Here is a 22,774-nt window from a genome sequence, read left to right as displayed (position 1 = left end):
CACTGAAGCTTATTCTTCTATTTATATCATTCCACGCCAACTCACCACTGGCAGCTCGAAACATAGCACATAGTCGGGCATCTCGTCTCCTTACTCCCAAGTCTTCCCAGTCCAAAGCTTACAACATTTTAGTAACACTACTCCTTTGTCGAAAATCGCCCAAAACAAATCGTGCTGCTTTGAAAATCAGCAGACACTAGTTTTTCAACAGTTACAAACAATCGAATTTTGTATTCAGGAATCCTATGACAATATTTATTTCAAGCTTTTATAAAACATTAAAGATTAATTAATTAACAATTAATGATTATTCCGCATATTGGCACGAACTAAGTGTTGCACGGACAATAAAGTTTGGAAATCGCTAATTTACGGTACTGGAATGTTACAAGTAAAGAGATATCCGCTCTCAACTTACCTTTACTCAGTAGATAGCGTCTGAGGACAGATATCACCGCAGCAACTTGTACACATAGATTTATGTGCGGATAGATGGCGTTACTTGTTTGATCACGAGCATTGCAAACAACAAGCGCTAACAGTTCTCCAGATGGCCGCAAGATAGCACCACCACTAGCACCAGACTGAATGCAGCACGTGGTTTGAACCATGGTGGGCGCCACATGTGAAACGTGACCACGTGTTACAACAGGCAACAGAAAAGGATTCTCGACATCGGAGATGAGGGGGAAACCTGCAGCTAGCACAGGCTCTCCTGAAACAAAAAGCATTATATCATTTCATAATAATAATAATAATAATAATAATAATAATAATAATAATAATAATAATAATAATAATAATAATAATAATAATAATAATAATAATAATAATAATAATAATAATAATAATAATACAGTATATGTAGTGTTCTATGACATCATTTTGAAAAGAAAAAATGAGGGAGATTAACTTCAAAATTGATCAAGAAAGAATCGAGATAGATTTATGAAATATTTTATGCTCAAAATAATGACTGAAATCCACTGATACATTATTATTATTATTATTATTATTATTATTATTATTATTATTATTATTATTTCCGGCTCCTTGGCTGAATGGTCAGCGTAGTGCTCCTCTGTTCAGAGGCCCCCGGACTCGATTCTCGGCCGGGTCGTGGATCTTTTCTGTTACGACTTCGGTATGTCAGTTGAGAGATGACGTTGAATGACATTAGTAGACGAATAAGCTTGAGCGGAGCTTTTAACGTTAGATAAGATCATAATATGAAGATAAACTTGGAATTCAAAAGGACAAATTGGGGCAAATATCCATTTACAGGAAAAGGAATTAGGGATTGGAATAATGTATAAAGAAAAATGTTCGATAAATTTCCATATTTTTGAAATACTAAGTAAACAAATGTGGTTCGTGGTGTGGGTGACTGTAGTCACGGCCTAGATCGTGAACAATGGAACACGGCTGAGTTGCCTAGCATGTGGGGGCGTTCAATAACAACACCGACTCCATTTTGTATTTAACCCAAAGAACATAACTACAAAGAACAGACACATACCAAATTAAAATATCGATACTCAGTCCGAAGTACAGGAACACCTCATTATCAATCCGTGACATAGTAAGGGGTCCTGAGTGTCCGGTTACTAGTTGCTATAGATCGGGAGTTGGCATCTGGGACATATTCCGAGTCATGGCCCTCCTTGTGCTCAGGTGGATAAGACAATGCATTCTGCCGGTGGTCCCTAACCCGTTAGAGGAGAGATTCTCACTGGTATTGTGTGTAAGTAGGGTAGCCTCGTGCTTCACAGAATTTTAACGAGCTCGCTCAAAATGTTTTAAGCAAGTCTCGGACCACTGGGAGTAACGGAGTCCCACTTCCATTCGACAGGCGAGGGACTCATTGGAAACAACTCAGCGAACGAAATGGAATTCGATGGGGAGTTTTCAATATTAATAAGGCGTATGGAAGAAAGAAGGAAAGAAAGAAAGAAAGAAAGAAAGAAAGAAAGAAAGAAAGAAAGAAAGAAAGAAAGAAGAACCGACAAACAACTCGTTTTTTAAGGGTTTTAACGGTCTGATAATACGGATGCCGTTATACAGAAACTACTACCGACTGCGCGGGGCATTTTAAAAGAGTTTTCATCCACCTACAAATATTCCCAAATTACGGGCGAGGACGTCATTTTCTGTGTCCTTTCAGGGCAACATATGTAAGAAAAATTATAAGTCATCTCGCAATGTGCACATCTAACGAACGCTAGAAGATCTCAAGCATCAAATGTGTAATCTTCAGTGAGTCTACCTTCAAAACTGTACTTTAATGGTTGTTCAAACGAATTTGTAAGTTCTTTCAGATATACAAGGCGTATTTAATCAGATTCCTCAACTGTGACTCTGTACTATCATTTGGCAGTACATGTTTGGTTTCTACGTGTTTCGTCGCCAATAGTGTTCTGAGTGCCTCCTCACTAATTAGAATCTTCTCCAGAACCTTCCTTAGGCATCATTTAACTCACCCCACCATTATTTCCCACCAGCCTCCCGAAGAACAAATCTCGGATTATAAACTAATACCCGCCAAATCGGTACCGAAGTTAACGCATGAGCCCGATAAAACACAACGAAAGTTAAAAAAAGCTAAAAGCAACCAACCGATGATTCCTGTGTCTCAATAGAGGTCACACAGTATGAAAGTATGTCCAGAGTAAGGCGTCATGCACAAAATGTAAGAAAATCTCATCATGTTTCGATATGCAATGGAGAACAGCTCGCATTAGTATCCCTGAGAAAGATCGTAGTTAATGAACCGAACTTCACATATCTTCAAACAGCTACTATCTGGATCACAGGGGCAACCGGTCTCAGAAAACGTACACGCTGCATTCTGGATCCTGAAAGTTAATCCAGAATTATTACCGGTACCATATCCTTTAGAATGACAGACAATTCCGTGAATAGGCAAGCACTCTGGAGAAGGAAGCGGAAGACCGAAAGGACAGTTGTGACAAAATTCAGTACAGCAATAAATAGCAAAACTTACGGTGGCCTCTCTGAATAGGGCGAATGATATCACATCACGAAACCCAGCAGTAAACATAACTGGATGTTTCAAAAAGTAATTTCCTTACCATAGTCAATATCATGTGAAAGCAGAACATTATCAGGTTATGAACGTAACGATGATTTTGGACGATTGGAACGTTTATTCCTGTACAAAATGACACTGCAGTTTAACCTCGTAGAAAGATGTGTTTTCAGTCGATCTGGTCATAAACACATATCTATTCCAACTAAATTGCATAGTGACTCCAAATCTTCATCATCGAGTCGCTCGTACTGACTGCATCAGGTGCTGTCATTTGAACCACGTTACAAGAAGGACGGACGGGAAGAGGGCGGTAATGTGATGCAGTGTGCATGCTCTGCAGGTGTACTATATTCATAAAAAACATTCGGCTGGAAGTACGCCTCAAACAACAATAATTTTCTTGGTTTTAATTCCACTAATTACTTTTGATGGTTTTCGGAGACGCCGAAGTGCAGGAATTTTGCCCTGCGGGACTAAATCTACGATACGAGGCCTACATATCTGAGCACCTTCAAATACCACCAGCCTGAACGCGAGTGTTAACAATGGATGTTAGTAGGCCTAATGAACAAGTACCTGTCAGAAGAAGGCAATGCCGTGATACACAGCGCAGGCAAATGTATCATCTTGAATGTTGTGAATTGCCGCTAAGAAGAGAAGGAAAATAGTTCTTTACATGGACCGAAAGTGAGGTTTTAAGATATGGTATTTCGGTATTTCTAAACGAATACGTGGCTCACCTTCCGTCCTAGTAACGTACAACACTTTGTTTCATTAGGAAAAAAGTAAATAAAATAAATAAATCGCCTTGGTCTACGAAGCGATCGCAGCTCAGCCCGAAGGCCAGCAAGTTGCAAGGTGTCGCGTGGTCAACGTGCCGAATCCACTCGGGGCGTTTTGGACTGGGACCGCTATCTCACCGTCAAATAGCTCCTCAATTGTAATCACGCAGGCTGAGTGGACCTTGGATCAGCCATCAAATCCAGGCAAAATTCCCCGATTTCGTTTGATACTATGTTGAATTTCTTTATTTTTATTGAAATAATATCAAGATGCCTTATGCTCACTTCATAGTTCACCACTCAAACAGTGAACGCTATCCATGAAAAAGTCTATATCATACAACCATCAGTCGATAGATGTACTGACTAGCCCACATGACTCACTTGTCAGTGTAACTATTAAGCAAGTATTATTTTACGTTCATTGAAAACGTTTTCTGATGTTGGTAGATGTTGAGTATGGCAAGTAACTTACAGTATCTTAAAGTTCTACTCCCACATTATTTTGAAGAACGTTAACATATAACATTCGGCATATTATGAAAAAATGTCTATTGGAACACTTAAAATATCGTCGCTGCCGGACAAAACCTCCTATGTGAAATATTTTAGCTTAGAACTTTGGCCGGTAAGGTTCTGTCATCTAAGGTGCAATATTGTGTGAATATTGTCAAGGCATTCTCGCTCTTCATAATGTATGTGCTGCGGGTCAGTATATCCTCAAAAATAATATCACATAGGAGGCTTTTTTCCCGGCAACGACAATATAGCGGTGAGTTACACTGGCAGGAATCAGAGTTCTAATAACGGAATCCATCCTGTGGTTTATTTTTAACGTTCTTACTCCCGCATTTTAGTCGCTTCAAATCTTACGAGTGAAAATATCCACGGTTATTGTCCAATGATTTAAACATGTATCTGTGTGAAATCCATGGAGATATATTTACTTAAAAGTGATTTATCTCAGTCTTGCCAGTTTCTGATAAGTGAAAATAACTTTTGCATCACTATAGAATATCCCATCCGAAGCTATTTAAGACAACTCCCCGCAGATAACGTTTCCCAATAGTGCACCCTATACAGTTATCCGTACCATTATCAACTGAACCAAATTTCAGCATTACCGTATAGTGCGCGAGGTTCAACTTACTTGACGCAGGCAGTACACGACATACTAATTCCATTTGGGACATCTCTACCAAACAATGGACGCTTGTAGCCCTATAACTACTCTATGTTAAAGTGGATGGGACACTTTTTGCATTTTCCTTGTGAGCACAAGTTATTAATCGTTGGCCCTCTCTCTGTACTCATTATTTTCCGATAATTTAATATTCCCTTCCTGCTCTCTTCGTGCATCCAATTTACTCCACAGTGGCCGTGTAATACACGACCCCCAAAATAACTTTTTAATCCTCTTATGTATGCTTATAGCAAATGTAATCTCACAATTTTCTCCTTTAAATCAAAATCAATTTACGAGTCACGAGGTACTATAAGATGAACGATCCATTTTTCTGCTTAGATTACTCTAGGGTAAGTCATTTTTGAGCCTGTTGTGTTCTTAAGCGTTTTTTCAGTAACTATATCCTCAAGCATTACACTAATACAACTTCTTCAATTTTAACAAAAATGTTTATATAAAAAGATTTACAACATTGCGTAATATTTTGTTAGACAATTAGAACAAGTTGTTTGTAAATACCTTACCGAACAAATGTCATAATTAACGACATTCACATTATGTTTATAAAATATTTTCTTAAGACGCAAAAGTATCATGAGAACGATGATTTTATTAAGATACTCATTATCAGAAAATAATAATGGCATTTGTTTAACGTCCTTTCAACTGACGCAGGATGCTGAAATTTGTCACGCAAGAATATTTTTACGTGTCGGAAGACACGATCGGCTGATAGTACGCTACTACTCCCGCGGGTGTCATAGATCACCCAGTTCAATAGGGTAATGTATTGTCAATAAAAATGGATTAAAGGTTGTCGTTATTTTAAATGCCATCGTACTTATTTATCAGAATAATATATAGATAAAGCAAAAATAATATTATATGGAAAGTTAAACACAATACAATAACTTCATTCCCAGTATCACGCCTTCTTCGTCTTGGTATGATGGGGGATCTCCTCCTTGGAGGAAAAACGAGCAGTAGTCTTCGGCTTCCCGATCTAGAAAGCCAAGAATAACGGCCGAGAGGATTCGTCCTACTGACCACATGACACCTCGTAATCTGCAGGCCTTCGGACTGAGCAGCGGTCGCTTGGTAGGCCAAGGCCCTTCAGGACTGTAGTGCCATGGGGGTTGGTCTCCACTGCTGGCTTCCTGAGAATGGTTTTCCGTGGTTTTCCATTCTCATACACTAAGGCAAATACCGGGACAGATCCTTTTATAGGCCACGCCACCACCGCCTCACCTCTGCACCTCAAATATTTGTTCCTGGCGTTGATCCCCAGGGGATCTTTTGCCACTACTTGCACCATATGATATGAACCTACGTGTAATTGGAATTGCGGAAGTGTAGAGTGTTGAATGTGAGGAAAGAAACACCCAGTCCCCAGTGCAGGGATATTAATCATTTACAATCAAAAACCCATGACCCGGCCGGGAATCGAACCCGGGGCCGCCAGGTGACAGGCGGACGCGTTGCCCCCTACACTGCGGGGCCGGGCAAAAAACAATTATAAGTAGTAGTAATTGATGGAAACAAACACCTAACACGTACTATGCGGGACATCCATCACCTCGCAACCCAATAATAAAAGTATATTTCAGTACCATCTATAACAGCGCAGTAATTATCAACAATTGTCTTGAAAACATCGTTACAAGAATACTCGCGAAGGTGTCTATTGTCAACCAGCCTACATTAAGACGGAACTGAAGAAAAATGGGCAAGCTGATTAGCATAGATTGTACATAATAGGAGGCGTTATAAGTAAATATATATGTGAAAGATTAGCTAGGGGCTGCCTGGCCGAGGCGGTAAAGGCGTGCTCGGCTCGCCCGGAAGGACGTGGGTTCGAATCCCCGTCAGGAAGTCGTAAAATTTAAGAAATGAGACTTCCACTTCCGGAGGTGCATATGGCCCTGAGGTTCACTCAGCCTACACCAAAAATGAGTACCAGGTTAATTCCTGGGGGCAAAGGCGGCCGGGCGTAGAGCTAACCACTCTACCCCATCAAGTGCCGAGGTTACGGATAGTGGAAGCCTTTACCTTCCACCGCTCCAAGGGCCTTCATGGCCTGTACGGAGATGACTTTGCTTTTACTTTTTGAAAGATTAGCTGAAATTTGGGCCCTTTTCCCTTCTTTCGTTAACAGCTACGCTAAAATATATAACTGTAGTTGACTATTGTCACCCGCGCAAGTATTGCAGTGAAATCCTCAAATGTCGCTGAACGGGTGAGTTGGCCGTGCAGTTAGGGGAGCGCAGCTGTAAGCTTGTATCCGGGAGATAGTGGGTTTGAACCCCACTGTCGGCAGCCCTGAAGATGGTTTTCCGTGGTTTCCCATTTCACACCAGGCAAATGCTGGGGCTGTACCTTAATTAAGGCCACAGCCGCTTCCTTCCAACTCCTAGCCCTTTCCTATCCCATCGTCGCCGTAAGACCTATCTGTGTTGGTGCAACGTAAAGCAAATGGTAAAAATAAAACAGCACTGATCTCGGCCGTGATCGAATTTACTATCATAGCGAATAGAAATAGCAAGTGAGAGCACTTCGACTCGCTTCCCATTACAACAATGGAGAGTTGCCACTGCAGCGCGATGATCGCTTTGGATGCATAGGATGGCACTGTTTATACCGGGTGCGTGCGTTTTTACTTGTCGCGGATGTAATTTGGAGACTTCAATACTAATTTACTGGAACAGACTGGAGATACAAAGCAACTCTTAAGTATTTTCCAGACGTGTGACATGACAATACTTCCACTAAAACCGACAAATCATACCTCATCTTCACATACACTAATTGACTTAATGGTCACTAACAACCCACAGAAAATAGTATCACATGGACAAATTCCTACCCCTAGTATATCGACACATGACTTAATATACTTATCTTACTCACTCAAAGTACCGAAGTATAAGTCCAGATACATCACATTCAGGGCCATTAAACATATAAACTTAGATCATCTGAGAGTTGACGCCTTGAATAGACCTTGGGATGACGTAAAAAATATAAACGGTATCGATAAGAAAGTTGAAACTTTAAGTTCACTTATACTTGGTCTCCTTGATAAACATGCACCTAAGCGTACGGCCAAAGTCTCCCGACTTCCTTCTCCATGGCTGACCGATGACATTAAACAAATGATGTCTCACCGTGACGCGTTACACCGGCTCTACAGACGCACACACTCTTCCAGTGCGCTTGAACAGTATCGACAACTTCGGAATAGAATTAAAGTAATAATTCGAAATAAGAAATTTTCTTTTTACAATCACCTGGCTGGAAATTTAAATGTGTCAAACACTTGGAAACAACTTCGTTCCATTGGAATTGGGAAAGCTTTGCCCCAGCCATGTAATCCAGACATCTCTCTGGAGACATTGAATGCTCATTTTTCTGAAGTAAAAATTAAACCGGAAATACGCACAATATCACAGACTATAAAATCTCTTCTGAACCAGCCACCACCAAATAGGCCATTCTTTGAATTTCGCGAAGTCACAGAGATTGACGTAAAACGCGAGGTATTATCAGTTAGGCCTACATCATCTGCTGTAGGACCTGATGAAATACCCATACTCATAATACAACACATCATTGACATTATTCTTCCTGCCATTACTCATATATACAACACGTGCCTCACAAGTGGCCACTTTCCAAAAATGTGGAAAAATGCCATTATAAATCCTGTTCCCAAAACTTCCTCACCTGTACTTATAACAGATTATCGACCTGTTTGCATACTTTCATCTCTCTCCAAGCCTCTTGAACGCATAGTACACGTGCAATTAACCGACTATTTAAATAAATACAAACTACTTGACCCTTTACAATCGGGTTTCAAAAAGGGACACAGTACGGCCACTGCCCTGCTGAAAGTTACAGACGACATGAGACGCGCTATGGACGAAAGGCAGGTGACGTTACTTACACTTCTTGATTTTAGCAGCGCTTTTGACACAGTAAATATAGACGTACTGGTTGCTAAATTGAAATCGCTTCACCTTGGACAGACAGCCCTAGAATTCTTTCTCTCATATCTTACGGAACGAAAACAATGCGTAATTATTCAGAATAGGTCATCCGAATTGTTTGTCCAACCCTTGTCCCGTTTCCCTACGGGGTCGGGTATGAGGTGAGATGAATTTGTCGTGGCGGTTTTTTTATGACCGGATGCCCTTCCTGACGTCAACCTCATCAGAGGAGTTAATGAGAGATGAAATGAATGACGTGATATATGATAGTAGGGAGAGGGTGAAACCCGGTGCCGGCACACAGAATAGGTCATCCGAATGGGTAATGAAATTTTCAGGAGTACCACAAGGCTCTGTACTTGGACCACTTCTCTTTGTTATCTATATTAACGATATATCGACACGGCTAAGACACTGTAAATACCACTTGTATGCTGACGATCTGCAGATCTATTACCATTCCAAAATTTCAGACATCAATCAAGCAATAGGTTATATGAACTCTGACTTAAATAATATCTGTGCATACGCTCATGAAAACTGTATTTTAATTAATCCATCAAAATTTAAAGCTATTATTGTTGGGCAAACGAAACAAATCAGTGCGGCAAAAAACAAAAACATTCCTCCACTAACTTTATCTGGTAAAATTATTCCGTACGAAAACTCGGTAAGAAATCTTGGGGTAATTATAAACGAGAATCTTAACTGGGGAGAGCACATTACAAATATCTGTAGAAAAGTGTACGCGTCCCTTCACCCACTAAAATATCATCAAAATATGCTGCCACTAAACATGAGAATTAGGCTTATAAATACTCTTATCCTCCCTATATTTTCCTACTCTGACGTAGTACTAATTGATGCCACGAGAGAACAACTAAACCGATTACAACGTGCTATGAATTCGTGTATTAGATTTATCTTTTCCTTACGCTATGATGTTCATGTTACCCCTTATTATCGACAACTTTCCCTTCTAAAATTTGAACAATATAGAAACCTCCACGTGGCAGTATTAATCTTTCGAGTATTAAAAGAGAATATCCCATACTACTTATCTTCACAACTCAATTTCCTATCCTCTTTCCACCAGCATAATACACGCTCTGGCAGTACACTTGCTATCCCTCTCAGCAGGTCAGCAGCATTCAGCCGTTCCTTTGTTGCAAATGGAGCTAGAATATGGAATTCTCTCCCCCACAACATTAGAGCCATACAATCCTTAAATTCCTTCAAGTTGTCTTGCCGTGAGCATCTCCTCGATATGTGCCGCCAGGCTGAATGAATCTGGCAGAGTGAATGTGTGTATGAATGTACGTTTACTGTGCTTAGGGTATTTAGTGTCAATCAACTTTTAATTTGTAACGATAGTTTAAGACATGACTAAGAATATTTATAGAGTTTATGTTATTATGTTTCATATTTTGTTTCTAGTTTGTAATGGTAGTTTTAAGATAAGATTATGAATATTGCTCTCAGATGTACTATGTTAATGAAGTGTGGTTAAGTGTAAGAGAGGACCATGAGTCCTAACTTCGCCACTACAAATAAAGGCAAATATAATATAATATTTGAGTATATTAGCTATATTTGGGAATACCGTGAGTGTGAAAATGCTGCTGTGCTAGGTGCCGGGATGTCGACCTAGTTGCAGGTCAGATAAAGATAAATATTTATTCTGACCGTCCACCTCTGTGGTAGTGGTTAGTGTGATTAGCTGTCACCCCCAGAGGCCCGGGTTCGATTCCCGGCTCTGCCACAAAATTTGAAATGTGTTACGAGGGCTGGAACGGGGTCCACTCAGCCTCGGGTGGTCAACTGAGTAGAGGGGGTTCGATTCCCTCCTCAGCCATCCTGGAAGTGGTTTTCCGTGGTTTCCCATTTCTCCTCCAGCCAAATGCCGGAGTGGTACCTAACTTAAGGCCACGGCCGCTTAATTCTCTCTTCCTTGTCTATCCCTTCCAATCTTCCCATCTCCCACAAGGCCCCGTTCAGCATAGCAGGCGAGGCCGTCTGGGCGAGGTACTGGTCCTCCTCGCCAGTTTGTATCCTTCAACCCAAAGTCTGAAGCTCCAGGACACTGCCCCTGAGCAAGGCCGCACTAGATAGACAGGCCACAAGGCTCGGACCGTGACGTCACGCGAGTGGCTGGCGTTCAGCATGGCAGTGTAGGGCCCGCTCTCACTTCCACCATGATATTGTTCATTTATTCAACCTTATCGATAAAATTGAACACTCCTTCAATTGTGGCTTTACTTAGGCTTGTATACTACACGAGTTTTATGCGGGGAGAAAACTGGCAGGGCAGTACATGTACATTTCTTTACGTAAAATTATGATGACATCTGTCACTTGTAACTCAACACGGTATCTTTAAAAGATTAGAACGCATAATCATCATCATCATCATCTGTTTACCCTCCAGGGTCGGCTTTTCCCTCGGACACAGCGAGGGATCCCACCTCTACCGCCTCAAGGGCAGTGTCCTGGAGCTTCAGACTCTTGGTCGGGGATACAACTGGGGAGAATGACCAGTACCTCGCCCAGGCGGCCTCACCTGCTATGCTGAACAGGGGCCTTGTGGAGGGATGGGAAGATTGGAAGGGATAGGCAAGGAAGAGGGAAGGAAGAGGGAAGGAAGAGGGAAGGAAGCGGCCGTGGCCTTATGTTAGGTACCATCCCGGCATTCGCCTGGAGGAGAAGTGGGAAACCACGGAAAACCACTTCCAGGATGGCTGAGGTGGGAATCGAACCCACCTCTACTCAGTTGACCTCCCGAGGCTGAGTGGACCCCGTTCAAGCCCTCATGCCACTTTTCAAATTTCGTGGCAGAGCCGGGAATCGAACCCGGGCCTCCGGGTGTGGCAGCTAATCACACTAACCACTACACCACAGAGGCGGACCGAACGCATAATACGTATACAAAAAGTTTTAATGTTACTAGGTAAATGCATGATGGCAATTCACAACAACAGTCTGAAACCTTTCTTAGAAATTAAGCTGCAACTTAAAACTTACCTAACAATTCCTAAGGTTTCAGTTTGTACATTTTTATTTTCCTGAGGATTTCTTCTTCTCAGTGATGAGTTTATCTACGGTAACTTTTCTATTGTTATTCAATAATATATTACAAAAGATGTATATACATCTGTCAACGAAATGTTTAAAACTATTTATTTAATCACTGCATGTTTTAAACATGACGTTTTCGTTTTCCAGAACATTGTTGACAAGCGAAGTCAGAATTTTTCTCTGAGAATCCTCATGTAAAAACATTAGTATACAGGTTTACATTTTGTAGCTCTAAAAGAGTCTGGTACAACACCTTTTGGTACAGGGCAGGAGCAAGCCAAGGCCGCACTAGATAGACTCAGACTTTTTTTCTCTGACTCAGAGTTGTCAAAGTCAGGATAAGTGGTCAGCTTGATTAAGCCAGTTATTTATTAAGATTTTAAATAAATAACCAGTATCAAACAATTTTGTGTGTGTGTGTGTGTGTGTGTGTGTGTGTGTGTGTGTGTGTGTTTCGTCAAATGAATTTTGAAAAGTGGTTTGTACAGTAAATTGCTTTTGCACAGCTTTTCAAACATGTTCCTGTTATTATTAGAAATTATGCATGCTACCTTATAAGCTATAGGACTATCTGTTAATACTTTAAAGACTTGCAAAGTTAGTTCTTCTAAGAAATGTCACGTTAGGTTCTTACATGGAAACAAATCAACGTCTTTATTTTTTTAAAGACTGGATGACAACATAAAAGTTTGTGCAGTTGTAGCTAATGTAGTGTTATTTTCTCCGCTTTTACTACTAAAAGCAACTCCCTCTAGCTTTCCTCCTAGCGGGCGATCTGGCCGTGCGGTTAGGGGCGTGCGGCTGTGAACGTGCATCGGGAGATAGTGGGTTCGAATCCCACTGTCGGCAGCCCTGAAGGTTTTCCGTAGTTTCCCATTTTTACACCAGGCAAATGCTGGGGCTGTACCTTAATTAAGGCCACGGCCGCTTCCTTCCAGCTGTTAGGCCTCTCCTATCCCATCGTCGCCATAAGACCTATCTGTGTCGGTGCGACATAAAGCCACTAGCAAAAACAAAAATAAAACCTTTCGTCCTTTATAGTTCAGCTCACGTTTTATGTAGACTCCATTCAACAAGTTACAAAATATTTCATGCTCCTTTAACAATTTTAGTTTCTTTTTCAAGTAATTCCAATGTGAATCATCAATACCCGAATTTCCCGTGCCTAGTTTTGCAGTAAAAGACTGTGAATAACCAAGTGAGGCATTGTAAGAAACGTTGACTGTCTTATCTTCTTTTACGCCCCAGGAAATGCGAAAAATATTGAAGTGAACCATGTTATTAGAATACAGGAGTAAGATACTTTCTTTGCAAAGGCTATATTTAACTGTCTCTTAAAAAAATTATAATTCATCAGTAATGATACACTCATCAACTTCACTATCAATTTCTTCGATTATTTTGTGTACAGATTCTATTTTGTCGTGGACAGTCACTTTTGAGTTACGAGCAGGTCTAAACAGGAAGTTATAAATACTTTTCTAATTTGACCATTTTAATATCTTGCCCCCATCATCTAATGCACGTATATCAGGGTTATCACTCATGAAAATATCATGTTTAATGGATTTAAAATCAAGAGCTTCGTTTAATGTTAAGGAAGTACCAATTTTCGGAATATTTTCCTCAGTCATATACATTTTGAAAATACAGACTTTGGCTGTTAAAGTTGACGGAAACTTTGTCCAAATCTAATTTGCGTTTAATACTGAAATTACCCTGAACGTCATGGAAGTCCTTGATCCTGTCATATTCTTCCTCAGCTTTCTTTCATTCCTTCCTCTTCCCGTTTTTCAATTTCTTCTTGTCTTTGAATAGGATTTTTGCTCGTTGTTGGAAGATTTTTTTATACAGATAGGCAGGCACATTTTAAAACTTAGGAATAGCATCGTTTGAGAGTTTTAAATTGTTAGGTTTTACAGTTAAAAGAGACTCATCAGGTCTTTTAACGGAATCGTCCCTAATTACGAAAATTCGTCGAAGTGTTTTATGCACACAACTGAGCTTGCTGAAGGGATGAATTCAGTTCGATGGATAGCTATGATCCACTTTTGTTTCCGAAACACGCCAGTAGGAAATTTAAACACTGAAATATTAGGCTGTTTTGAACTGTAGTTGATTCTCCAACCAGGTATACAACACGACGTGGCCATAATTCACAATGTTTACACACGTTTAAATCATTCAACACCATCGATAGCCTCACTCACGGGTGGCCCAGATTGGTTGCGCAGTAGATGTTAGTTTTCCCTCGTCCTGCTCGTGACGTCATCACAGGAGCACCGTGACTGTGTAGCACACAACCGCACGTGTATTTCATTTCGTTGTTTATGTATGTCTGCCTTATAAAGAAAGGATTTCCACGTAATAACTATACGTGATTTCTTTCCGCATATTGCTGTTGGTTTATATAGTGGCCTACTGTATTTTGCGTAGTGTGTGTGTCGTAGTTCGTTTCTGTGAGATCTCTGGGTAAGTTGCTGTGTTTCGTGCAGTAAGGTGCACTTATTTTCTTTTCGTTAGTTGCGTGAACAGTGTAATAGTAGCTGGAGTGAAATATATGTGTTCATAGTACAGTACCATTGCGATAGAAAACTATGCGGTTAATGATTCACCGACCGAGCTCGATAGCTGCAGTCGCTTAAGTGCGGCCAGTATCCAGTATTCGGGAGATAGTTGGTTCGAACCCCACTGTCGGCAGCCTTGAAGATGGTTTTCGCGGTTTCCCATTTTCACACTAGGCAAATGCTGCGGCTGTACCTTAATTAAGGCCATGGACGCTTCCTTCCCATTCCTAGGCCTTTCCTGTCCCATCGTCGCCATAAGACCTATCTGTGTCGGTGCGACGTAAATAAATAGCAAAAAAAAATACAACGATTCACCGCAATCTACTGCGACACCTGATTGTTCAGCAGAGGGATTTCGGTACCTCGCTGGCTACATCGCCGACCGTGAAAGAAAATATGACAGTTCAATGCGAAGTCCCAGTGCGGAAATGCTTTCCATTTCTTCTGGTACAGCCCCTGTGGGATGGATAGAAATGTTATCTCGGGAAGGTCTACTTGTTCCATCGTTAGTATGGTAAGCCAAATAAAGGAATTTGAGTTAATTTTCAGGGACACTCACGGAGGTGTTGAACTGTGACGCATACCTAATATTACACGCAAAGTGTTTCAAATAATTAGCAGTAAAGTCCCCGCTGTACCACCAGAAATATTAAAAATGTATGTTAGAACGAGAATATTTATACGCATACGACAAATGAACATTCGGAGAAGAACTGAAAAATCCATAGCAGCTCATCGGCGAAAGGCACGACAGTGGATTTCATCTTCAAAAGCAACCACTTCATGACATCTAATCTCACAGGTAGGACTGTGTTCTAATGAAGTGTTTTTCCTATTCTTTCTTATTGTTTAATTTTGAAAAAGTAGACTATCTATGCGGAGCCTCCGTGGCTCAGACGGCAGCGCGTCGGCTTCTCACCACTGGATACCGTGGTTGAAATCCCGGTCACTCCATGTGAGATTTGTGCTGGTCAAAGTGGAGGCGGGACAGGTTTTTCTCCAGGTATTCCGGTTTTCCCTGTCATCTTTCATTCCAGGAACACTCTCCATTATCATTTCATAGCATTTATCAGTCATTAATAAATCACTTTGGGGAGTGGCGACCCCATTGTAATAATAGCCTATATATGGTCCATTCATTACATCCCTGACCCGGTCAAAGACTGGAAAACAGGTTGTAGGTTTTCCAGGACTATCTATGCATGGTTTCGAATATGAACTTACTTCTGCTGCTGTTATAATATGTGTTAAGCTTTAAACTCGATACCTGCGGAAGTGAGCCAGTATATCGTACGTTAACATACGGTAGTTCCATCACGGAATTTCTGCTGTAAAGATTTAATATGACAAAGATTTCATATCTCTAAATATTTATGTTTACAGATTTGAAAGCGCGTAACCTTCCTCAAACTAAATAGAGGAACTTGGAAATGTTAATAAATTTCAAGCGTTGGTCAGTGTGCCGTCACGTTACATTTACGCCTTATTCGTAATGGAAATAATGAAAAAGTTACTATGCTGTACTCTTTTTCAATCTTATAACAGCAGTAATCTTTGTGTCTGGTGTGCAATTTATTAGTTCTGAGAAACTGTAATGTTTTGCTGATATAATGAGATTCCTACTGATTTGCGCGCTCTGGGCTCGGCTGCTTTGCTCCTACTGTGACGTCATTTCGTTAACCAATAGCAGCTCGGCTCGCGTTGGGCCCAACCTTTAGTAGTGTTTAAGAACCTTGGCCTCACTGCTGCGAGGTTCAAATTCGGTTTTAGAAACGGCCACTCCGCCCCGCAACTGCTTACCCGGGTCCTAGAACAAGCGACCATCGGACTAAACAAGCGGAGGGACACAGGCACGGTATTCCTTGATATCCAGAAGGCATTCGATAAAGTCTGGCACGAAGGCCTATTAACGAAATTAATAGTCCTCGAATTCCACTCAGGGTACATAAGATTAATTAAATCATACCTGGAAGGCCGAGAGTTCCAAGTAGATGTTCATAACACACTGTCAAGCACGCGACCGATCAGGGCGGGCGTAGCCCAGGGATCACTAATAGGGCCAATCCTGTTCATTCTATTTACGAATGACATGCCGACAGCGGAACTCACTACCACGCACCTCTACGCGGATGACACTGCTATCACAGTACAACACTTTCAGCTAGCATGCACCCGAAAGAGACTACAAGTAGCACTGCGAACTCTCGAGCCCTGGCTAACCAAATGGCGTATCAAGGTCAACGTTGACAAATGCCAAGCTGTGATGTTTACTAGGAAGAACAGACGCACACATAGGCCAGCCATCATAAAACCGCTCAAACTATTTAATCGAGATATAGCATGGCACGACAAGGTCAAATATCTAGGAGTAGTCCTAGATAGAAAACTAACCATGCTATATCACATTAAAGTCATCCAGCGGAAAACAAACGCTCGACTGTCACAGCTCTATCCGATACTGAATAAAAGATCCAGTATTAACAAGCGAGTAGCAATAAACATGCACAAGGCCCTAATTAGGCCGATAATAACGTACGCAGCTCCCGCCTGGGGCTACACTGCTATGACAAACCTGGATAAGCTGGAACTAATACAAAACAAATGCATTCGAGCAGCGGCTAGACTCCCGTATGACACACCAATACGCCACCTACGCGCAATTGCGAAAGTCAGCTCGATAAGGCAACACATACGAATTCAAACACTCCGAATGTACAAGAAGTCATGGGGTAGTAAGGTCAACCCACTAGTCAGTGGAATAGGACGCTATGACGTCGACCTATACACCAAATACCCCACACCGAAACACATTCTGTTCAGGCACAGGGCCAGGAGGCCGGGGGCCCAAAACCGCCCTCGCTCTTAAACTGACACCAACTCACTACACCGCACCACTTAACACTATGCACACACACCACAACGCCTGTATATATGTGCATGCTTGTTTACCACCTACATCCTTGTCCTAGATTATGTTATTACTTTGTTACAGATTTAGCCAAGCGAGGGAGGATTGAGAGAAGAAATACAACACGACGAAGGCAACACAGCCAAGAAAGAGACGATCCAATCCAACCCCGCCCCCACCAGCGACAAAGGAGTGGACGAAAAACCCACCCCTGCTAATACCATTAACTATTAATCTACTAATTGTACTTGTTCTACAGGACACGAGAGCGGAAAAGCGGCCCGCACTCTACAGAAGAAAAGTAATAATGTATATATAATAGGATGTGTGTATATTTGTGTATATATTTACAGAGACAAGTGTGTGACACCAACACCGCAAAGAAGGGACGTCATCAGGCGGGAAAGAAGATGCCCCTTACAACAAGTAAGGCTTGGCACTACTCCCCTTCTCCTTAAAAGGAGACTTGGCACCAGGGACTGCTGGCTGCTGGACCAAGGGACTAACCTGTGGCCCAAAGCCCAGACGCCAGCGGACCCGAGCCGCACCAGGCAGTGACAAGTAGGACTGATCCCCCATAATAATTGACAAAAGCTAGGTAAATGGTTATGATTGCATGACACATATTCCTGACTAACACAACCTCTGGTCTTTATCCAGTCCACATCCTTGCATGTGCTATCAAAAGATGTCAGGTTTTACATGTAGGCTCTTTCTTCTTTCTGCCTATGTGGTTTTTCCCTGACCCTTCAATACCATACTTCAACACCATATACCTAACACAATCTCGCCTGGTAACGTGTCTGACATGGAAACAGGCAGATACTCCTTGTATCACTTCCCACTCTACCCAGCTATCTCTTTTCTACTTAGAAATTAATAGCATGTCGGAGGCCATGTAGATTGAGTCGATGGTCACGGCGGGGGAGCGGGCTACGGGGGACCCCCGTATAAAAAAAATAATAACAAAAATTAAAAAAAGCTGCGAGGTTCAGATCAGCTTACAAGTCACTGGCGAGAAGTGAAGCGGCTGGCGACTAGTGTGACGTAGCGCCCGAAGTGGAGGGGGAGCCTTATGGCCTGTATATCTAGTTGGCCTTGCCCTGAGGCGGTAGAAAAAAACCAATCCTGGAGGGTAAACAGATTAAGTAAGTATTCTGACCACCTGAAAATGAGGAGCATTTCTTTAAGTAGGCTAGAGCAATCCCAAGACAAGACATGCTGCTTACGCGTAAGTCTAGGATTTGTGAGTGTCTCTTTTCGAAAGATATCATTATAAAGGTAGACTCGTTTATTGTTAATAGGGAAAAAGTTGAAATTCCGAGAGTAACGTGGAGCTTAAAGCCAGTAGTTGTTCCACACATTTTCCAAACATGCTGTCCTATCTAAGCGAGTCCCTGAAAATTCGAAAACCTCCACTGGAACGAGAGTTATTCGAAGAACATCGTTGGAATTAAGAATTGAGATTTTGCTTGATATTTCACAAGTATTGATAGAAACGTTCCCCATATTTTACCTGGGCAAATTGAAAGGCACATTCATACTCGGATGGCTGTAAAACATTTTGTGACTTGATTAATGCTAAATAAACAATGATAGCCAGAAAATGTGTTGAAGCCAATGCTTCATAATAACATTTTTTAAACATCTTAGTTTTTGTGTCCTTAATTCCAGATTTCCTTAACGCTTGTAATTCCTCCAAGTCATACTTCAGTATTTTTCCACACTTTCACTGCTTGTCACTTCTATGGGTTACATCGAGAGCCAGTGCTATTCGTTTTAAAACACTTAAAACTTCTTCAGCATTTCTCTTTATTGAAGGTCACTAATATTTCTCTTAATGGAATCTTGAATGTTGTCTCTAATGTCTGCACAAATCTTCACAAGTAGTTCCCAGTTTTTAATGTTAGATTGAAGGCAGTCATCAAACTTCCTGAACAACTTGGGAAATGAGTTGAAACCAGTGTTGCCAACAGTGGAATAATATTATCCACTAAATAGCTGCTTTGAAAGCCACTAGAAATCACTAGCCTCCCCTCCTTAAACTTTGGTGAGTTACGAAAATGCTACGGTATATCGACAAGGAAAGTTTGTGGTTCAATAGCTTAATAGCGCAATAGCCCGAGATCACTGATGTCTTTCATAGGAGGCACAGAGGAGGAAGCAGTGATAGAAACAGATGTCTGATATGTTTTTAGAGTTTCTACGTACAGTAATAAGTCGTTTGATTGGTTATGTGTAGTGGCATTGTTTGTTTTATCTCAGGTCTGCCCGAACCAATAAAAGCAAATGTATCACTTCTCATTTTTGGCTTTAGTTTTAATAATGCTTTACTGACTAAACATTCTCTCCAATTCTACATTTGACCATGGCAACACTGGGCGCGCCAATGCAAATTTTGCCAGCTCCTCAAGTTGATTGGAGTCACTTGCACCGCCGCATTTCATCACTTTGCACCAGACATTAACTATTTTCATGGTTTGAGACCATTTTCAATGTGATTTATTCATCTTTGCGTTTCGTCCAAGTTACATGATTCAACCAATCTGTAACAACCTTAAAACTTATATGAATTTAACACTGGAAGAAGTGACCTATTGCTATGAAAGAAAGACGCTTTGAAGCGTTCCTTGCTAGCTTGCTGCCATGTTTTTAAGGGAATCCCCTAACCTCAGTTCCGCCTACAGCTCATGTCTTCCCTGGCTCGCCTTTTGTTGGCATTACGAACGGCAACGTCAAGAACTTAAATTTGAACTACTACATTTTTAAACTCTCTATTATACTACATAATAAAAGTTTAATTAAAAACCACCGAAATGTCTACTGACACAAGCATGAAAAGGACTAGATTCCCACTGCCTACCGTGCATTAAAATTCATCCACTGAAGAAGAGTAAAAAAAAAGCCTAGATTTAGTGGGAAAACCACCGCGTTGGCAGCACTGGCTGGAACAGCCTATCTTTTCTTAAAGTATTACAAATACTTAATTCCACATACATGTACGCCATGTAATGCCGTTTAGCTTCATTTTTCACTTCAAAAACGCAGTTCAGTTTCAATTCTTAATCAATACTCGTACATTGAAGTCAACTGCAGGGATAACCGTGGCTACATTCATTTAGCTAACATCCGGTTCTTCGATGAAGTGGTGCAAGGTGCGTCTGCTTTACAGTGGTAGAAATCTCAAGAAAATGTCATTGGCAAGTGGTAATGGACAAAGTTAATACAATTCTTAACAGCAGAGCATCATCCGGAGGTGTAGAAAGTGTGTTTTCTACAGTACGTTTGGTGTTGTTCACTCAAAGTTAAGAGACAGACTTGATGTATACAAAGCTTCCAAGCTTATGTTTTTGTATAAGCACTTCAATAAGGAAGCCATAAATTTGGCCGAAGGTGAAGAACTGGTTTATAAACGGGCTTGGTGTAAAGAATAGTTTCCAGTTTGGGTTTTTTATTTAAAAGAATAAATCACGAGACAGAAAAACTAGTTTAAAATATGTATTTTAATATATCATACTCCAATTAAAATATTGTTAAACACAGAATTTAGATTGATCCCTCAGTATTCATCATTATTCATACACGAATCTGAAAATAATTTATGATTAGTAAAAATGAAAAATTGAACAATCTTATTTAAATAAAAATCATTGATTTTGATTTTTAAAATAAAAATCATGGTTTTTACACACCCTGATTCACAAAGGCTCCCAGACAGAATTATGAAAGGCATAACCGTTTATAATTAAGAGGATGTATACATGTATGTACGTAAGGCACTGAATATAATTCACATACTCGGGGCTGATGACCATGCCATCTGTAGCATTTCAATGAAACAGTAACAGATGTTTAGGATATTTTACTTTGTGAGAAAGTATAAACAGTTTGTTGCCTTCCACTAGGTAGTTTCCACGCGTAAGATGACGTCGTTAAGTTAAGTGTGTGGTCTACGCCTTTATCAAATTGATATGCTACTCCTGCCAAGGAGACCTGCGCTGCGTCTTGCAATTATGATAAGGTACTCAATACATTCATTCAGCGTTCCAAATTTTGTACGTGGGACGCTTCTCCAAACATCCGGGAATCCTCAAGAAATTTTCCACTGGACCACTACGTAAGGCTGTGCCAAGTATACAGTTAAAGGTCACCAGAAGATACAGACGGAAACACCAGGAAGCGATATTCAACGGCAAATGCTTCTCAGATGTTTCTTTTTCTGGCAGAAGCAGGTGCAATTAATGAATAGAGTGAGGAAAAAGGGATTATCCCTTTCATTAGCTCTGAAATATTTCCCTGCCTTAATACGAAAAAGTACAGGGTAGGAAAATGCACAGTGCTGTTTAAAACCGAAGAGATGAAAGAAGGAATTATTTTCTTACATTCGAATTGGGCCTCTGTGAACTGTGTGTTAACTACCTATCCCATTTTTATCAGTTCTCTCATTTTGTTCGTCTGCTGGTCTTCACATTCAGCCAGCATCTCTTCAGGTTCTCTGGTAAAGGTCACCCCTCTATCTTCTGGGCACTGACTCTACTGTAAAAAATCGATGGCTTTTGATGATCTGCCTATAGTAATTTTAATTAATGGCGGCGGCTGTGATGTTTCAAGGGAACGTGCAACAGGGCAACCATCCTCTATTTATTAAAATTAGGTCACGATCATAGATGATGGACTTAACGCAGCAACGACGTATTCTGAGAATAGTGTGTAGCTGAAAGAAAAGGAAGAGCCATAAGGGGAGTGGAATTGAAATACTCCCTAGATCTTGGACACCTGGTACGGTCGGGATCGGAGGAGAAGAAATGATGACTGACAGAGATCAGATAGGTTGTTCATGAAGGTCCTAAATGCACCGGCCTTATATAGGTCGATTTCCCGGCACGTAAATGAATTGCAAACTAAGCAAGACCACACTCCGAGTGCCAGATATAACATGAGCATCTACAAAGCAAAGACTACGATCTCAGTAGTCAGCAGACACGGTACGAAGGCACTAGGTGAAAAGAAGCTAGACAATGTAGCATCCTTCACTGGGAAACAAATTTACGGCTGACGGAAAGTCAAAAACTGCAGTTGTAAGCGGCATCAATCAGGCAAAGACTGCCTTCAATAAAAATGATTCTTTCCTCCTCCATCAATATCGACAAAAATCTCAGGAAAAATCTACATTAAGACCTTCGTATAGAGCGTGTGTATGGAAGTGAGACCTGGA

At 41.0% G+C, this 22,774-nt stretch overlaps 1 protein-coding gene across 1 annotated transcript in view; it reads right to left on the bottom strand.

Annotated features, from left to right (window-relative positions):
* LOC136872694 (peroxisomal leader peptide-processing protease) overlaps positions 1-22,774 on the bottom strand; it is a 1,469,308-nt gene that overhangs the window by 126,335 nt on the left and 1,320,199 nt on the right. Inside the window, exon 10 of the mRNA XM_067146518.2 lies at positions 419-715. Coding sequence (XP_067002619.2) covers positions 419-715 — 297 coding nt within the window. The remainder of the gene's footprint in view (positions 1-418; positions 716-22,774) is intronic.

Source organism: Anabrus simplex, chromosome 4 (genome assembly GCF_040414725.1).
Source record: "Anabrus simplex isolate iqAnaSimp1 chromosome 4, ASM4041472v1, whole genome shotgun sequence".
Lineage (NCBI taxonomy): Eukaryota > Metazoa > Arthropoda > Insecta > Orthoptera > Tettigoniidae > Anabrus > Anabrus simplex.
This window is presented reverse-complemented; position numbering and strand designations above follow the sequence as displayed.